The 5,010-nt window shown below is 41.8% G+C and overlaps 1 protein-coding gene across 2 annotated transcripts; it reads right to left on the reverse strand.

Annotated features, from left to right (window-relative positions):
- Positions 1-590: 590 nt before the first annotated feature.
- On the reverse strand, positions 591-4,643 carry LOC108140490. Of its 2 annotated transcripts, XM_017263263.2 has the most exons (7): positions 4,570-4,643; positions 3,792-3,872; positions 3,022-3,719; positions 2,551-2,943; positions 1,811-1,907; positions 1,598-1,752; positions 591-1,539 (listed from the first exon to the last, which is right to left on the reverse strand). In XM_017263263.2, the coding sequence occupies exons 2-7, from the start codon at positions 3,859-3,861 to the stop codon at positions 1,222-1,224; spliced, it is 1,731 nt and encodes a 576-aa protein (XP_017118752.1). In that variant the 5' UTR covers positions 3,862-3,872; positions 4,570-4,643; the 3' UTR covers positions 591-1,221. The 2 variants fall into 2 exon arrangements, with proteins under 2 accessions (XP_017118752.1, XP_017118742.1); XM_017263253.2 differs by having other exon boundaries at positions 2,551-3,719.
- Positions 4,644-5,010: the final 367 nt, after the last annotated feature.

Consider the following 5,010-nt stretch of genomic DNA (forward strand, 5'->3'; position numbering starts at 1 on the left):
AGCGATGATGATCAAGAATACATAAACTTTACTATACGATGCTGCTGGATCCATCTGCTATCGATGCCTTCATCCTCCATTCGGGGGTTGAAAAAGTCTTCCAACATGCCGCGATAACTTCATCATTGACACGGCTTCTGATTCGTTGTCGAAAAATGAATACCGCACCAAGCAGTCACTCGTTGTGGATGCATTGGCTTCTCCAAGACGACGTGCGGGTTTTTGGAGACCTAACTGCATATTGAGGTAACGACCGAAGTGGAAACGAGCTTTATCTAAAAATATGATTTTTGATAAAAATGCTTATCTTCCACCAAGCGCTCTTTAGCCAATTGCGAGAACTGAAATAAACCTTCTACAAAAAACTTGCAAGTTTGTACAAAAAAAAATTTGATAAATATCCACCCGTTTTCTTTAAAGCAATTTTAAAACGCAACTTTTTCGTGGGCCACCCCACAATACAATACGAGACAAATCTGTAAGGTAACACGCTATTCCTTAACACTTTGAACCTTCTTCTGAATAAACCTTCACATTTGGCAGCAATCCAACAAAATTAAAGTTCCGTTATAAGTGAAGAATAATTTATTACAAAATATTAAATAATCGGGTGAGATTTTGTTTTTGCTGGCAACTGTACAATTTAAAAATTTTTGTGTCTGGTAATGCAGCTGCTCCAAGTTTTGTATATATTCCGATTATAATTTAGATGTGGTACTTTTACAAAAATTATTATAAAAATATAAATGTATGTAATGCAAATGATTTGTTAGTGTTTGTTTTACTTAAAAATTATTACACAAGCATAAATGTCTTTTATAAATGTAATCAAGTTGTTACAAACAATTTTCAATTACTTAAAGTGCACATCAAATTGATTAACTAGCGAAATCTCACGTAAACAAGGCAATCTTTATAAACAACTTTCGGCGAGCCGCTTTTGTTGAGGGAACACAACTTTATTTGATAATTTAAAATGATACCTTATGCACTGGTTAACTTCTGGATGTGTGCCAGATTTCAACTCTATATAAATATAAAGTTAGATCAAAGAGCTCCACCACGTAAAATTTAGTTGGGACTAGTTAAGTATTAATTCAACTAGGAATTTCAAAGCTATTTATGGTTTTGTTGTGTATGAGTGTACGAGTATGCTGTAAGAGTTAATTCAAAATACATTTATACCTAGAGAGCATGTGTTGCTTTCTCAGTGAACACTAATTAGCTTTTGTTGTTAACAACAGGATTGACAGAGCTGTCGCTGATCATTTCCGTCAGATAAATGGTGCCATCGAAATCTTTTTGATATGATTGGGCAGCCACGGCCATAGCTTCACGGCGCTGACGTTTCATCTCCAGTAACTGCTTTCTCTGAGTCTCGCGCTTTAATGCCGCTGCCGAATTCGGAGGAGGAGCCTTTGAGCCGTTTACATTAGTTGTGTTGGTATTTCCAGCCGTTTTTGGTTTCAAAACTCCAAACTTTGCGGATTTGGTCGTCTTATTTGATACTGGGTCGATCATGGTTGGCTCAGCTAAGCGCTGTGTAAAATACATAATTAAGCATTATTTTATTTAATTTAGATTTTCGAAAACCTACCTTCCAGTCGTTTGCTTTGAGCCTTTCAATATCATTGAAAATAGAATCAACGTGTTTTACCTGTAAATAAACCATGTCCCAGAATCCTTGTAAATCGTCAACTGTTGTTGGAAACTCGTCCTCAGGTGAGCGATTCACATTGTTGTGGCAAAGGCCTATAATATGAAAATCATTAACATTCGGCTCGTAACACTTAAGATTGCTTTAGCTTACCCTCGAACTGTTTCATTTTCTGTGATACCAAAAGCCGGGCCTTACCTGATGCCGATCGCAGTAGGCCAAAGGTATCCTCTGTGATTTCCACATTTGTCTAAAATTTAATGTTAAAAACAGTATTAACTGAGCTTAAAATAGAAGTAACTGAGCGATCAAAAGTACCACTTAACGAGGTTAAAAGTCGTGACGACCGCACCTTCCACAGACAAAATATTTGATACAAATTTTGTGACAAGGACGCATATTTTAACAAAATTTAAACTGTGCTAAAAAACATTTTATCAACCCGGCTCAAGAATTCCACTTAAACAAATGTTTAGTCACTTGCTCCAGAACCAAGTAATTTTTTTAAAGTCTTCGTATGCAATCCATATTCTATTAGCGATAACTTTCAATTTGTGTTTTACTCGTTACGATCGGTTCATCAAAGCAGGTTTTTAGTTCTGCGGATATATGTATGTAGTAGCAGTATAGTTTTCTATGCACACGCACCTGGTGCGCATTGTAACTACATGTAAAAAAAGAGTAGACTTTTGGAAAAGTTTCATCCAGATAGCAGCATAAATCTAAGGGACTATTTTGCATAATACGAACGGACAGACACGTCTAGATGGACTCGACTGTTGATGCTGACTGAGAATATATATACTTTATATAGTGTCGGAAATGTCTCACATACTGCTTTGCGAATTTTTGACCGAAATTAGGAGAATTGGAACAAAAATTAGTTTACTTACAGACAAGGCATCTGCATATTTTTCAGCAAGAGCAGCCAGCGCCAGCAGCCGACTTTGCTCGTCTTTCAATATCTGAAGAAAGTAGTTTCCGTCCTTAACAGTAGATGTAAGAAGAATTTTGGTAGTGTTGGTGTATTCCTCTGAGGTTAACTCGTTCAGTTTTAAAGGCTTATGGTCGACTTCATCAAGCCGACCAGAATCTGGCATTGACTGTGATTCGCCATTTGTTACCTGCACCTCCGGGGCGTTGGAGAATCGAGGGGCACCTCTTTTGGGTGATACCGAAGGCAACTGGGCTCGAAATTCGTAGCTAAGATGTCTAAAAACGGGCAGGTCCACATCTGCACTTTGTATTGAAATTGGTAAAGGGTCGGCCAACCGCGCCGTTGCACTCTGTAAGCAGTTATTGTACAGTTTTTTGCGGAACTCGCCGTAGTCTTTACTAGGCGAGAGCTGTTTGAATTTTCGAACCAGTTCCGAGCTCTGCGGTGACTCGGCTTCGAGCTGTTGCTTTGACGTCCGCTCCAATGCCGGTGATGGGGACAAACTGTTCTTCTTGGGGCTGTAGAAGCCCTGCGCCAGTGCTCCCGGCCCGTAAAGTCTCTCCACTCGCTGTTTTATAAAGCTACCATTTCCATTGGACACGCCACGATCCGCTCCGTTGTCCACGTTGCGGTCATTGCTTTTAATGTTTGGTTCGATCGGGTTGTACTTGCCCACCGGAGAAGGCATGCTGTGCAGAACTGGAGCCGCCAAAGAGTGGCTCCGCCTGCAATACTGCAGACTACTGGTAGAGGGACGAATTGGCGATACTTCGCGTGACTTGTTAATATCCTGGCGGATCTTGGAGTCATATGTGGTCAGGTTGGAGTAGCCGTTGACGCAGCAGGCCAGGTTCAAATAACTGGGCTTTTTTTCGGCAGCAGCGGCATCTGGCGAATTTTCAACGGAAATCACTGCAGGGACATCGACGTTTGGCTCCCGGGCGGATTCCAGGACGACGGGCGACAGCACCATCCGCACCAGCCCGGTCGACACAGGTTTCACGTAGGCGGAGGTTGTGTTCTGCGGCGAGCGGAGTACACAGCGCTCGCGAAGGTTGGCGGTGAACTCACGGGTTATGTCCTTAACGGAGAGCGGCGTAGGAAAGTTTAGGCTGTCACTAGTGTCTGCCAAGGGCGAAACAGAGAATAACCACATGTGGAATGCAGGTTGATTGAGCTTAGGGACATTTTACATACCTGATATGTCGGAGGAGTCGGCGTCTACATCGAGTGAACAGCTGCCAATGGAGTCTAGACTGCGATCCATGTAAATGATGTCTGAGGAATAAAAAGCGTTGAAATTTCGCTAAATAATTATAGAAATTCACAAATCTAAAACGTGTGAACTAAAATAACTGATTGTTGACTACCGGTAGCCATGACCAAGAACTAGTAGGTGAAATTCGGGTTGCTTTTAATGAGAAATGCAGATTTCGCGAGACAGCTCTGCCTTTTAAGGGAAGCAGAAACTCGAACAACCGGCTGCAGACGTAAGAGATAGATTGAAGCAATGGTTCGGATTCATTTGCAAATCAGATAGATTAATTTTTGGAGCGACATTAAAAACTAGCGTCTAGCTGACGTGCTATGTACGTCCCCTTGTTCTTAGAGCCAGGCTTGTGAGTGTGTGAGTGCCCAGCTCAGCAGATGGGAGCAACTTTAACGGCACCTCGCCAGTTCCGCTTTGATGGCTTTTCGCCGTTGTTAAGCCTAGTTGCCAGGTCCCATTCTCTTCTCAGCGTGGACCAACCTACATTTCTGCTGACAACAAATTGGCACGTCTTGGAGCCCATACTGTTGCCGAAAGACAACCCACAACTATTTATAATCCGATCGAAAAGGAGAATACCACGGTTTCGCTGACGCTCAGAGTTCACAAGCAACCAAAACTCTAGAAAGGGGACCCAGCATGCACACGCACACACACATCGGTCTATTTTGGTCGCAAATCACTCGGTGATTTGTAAGTTCCTACCGAAGAAATGCCAAGTCAAGTCTCCAGGCGGATTCAGAGCAAGATTTACTTCACTTTCTGGAAATACGACTGTGTGGCCGTAGTCTGGTCGTTAAAAAACGACCTCTAGTCAACAAGAGACATTTTTAAAATGAACTGACTGAGTTGGTCAAAATAGCGACGGCGAGTTCGCGACAAAAGTGGAACGATGGAGTTCGGAACATTGGGCTGATTTTATACCCTTCTAAAGGGTATTATAAAATACCCTAGAATATGAACTATATAGAGATACAATTTGCTATGACGTTCTCTCGAGTGACTTTTTCAATGATGCCACATGGATAAAAAAAAAGAAAAATTTCAGTTTCTCACGGTTCGATTCGAACTTGTAATTTGGCCCCGCGGTGGGTTTCTGCAGCTGAACTGCTCGATCTCATTGTTAAAATGGCTCTCAACAGAGCT

The sequence above is a fragment of the Drosophila elegans genome, unplaced genomic scaffold (assembly GCF_018152505.1).
Source record: "Drosophila elegans isolate 14027-0461.03 unplaced genomic scaffold, ASM1815250v1 contig_536, whole genome shotgun sequence".
Classification (NCBI taxonomy): domain Eukaryota; kingdom Metazoa; phylum Arthropoda; class Insecta; order Diptera; family Drosophilidae; genus Drosophila; species Drosophila elegans.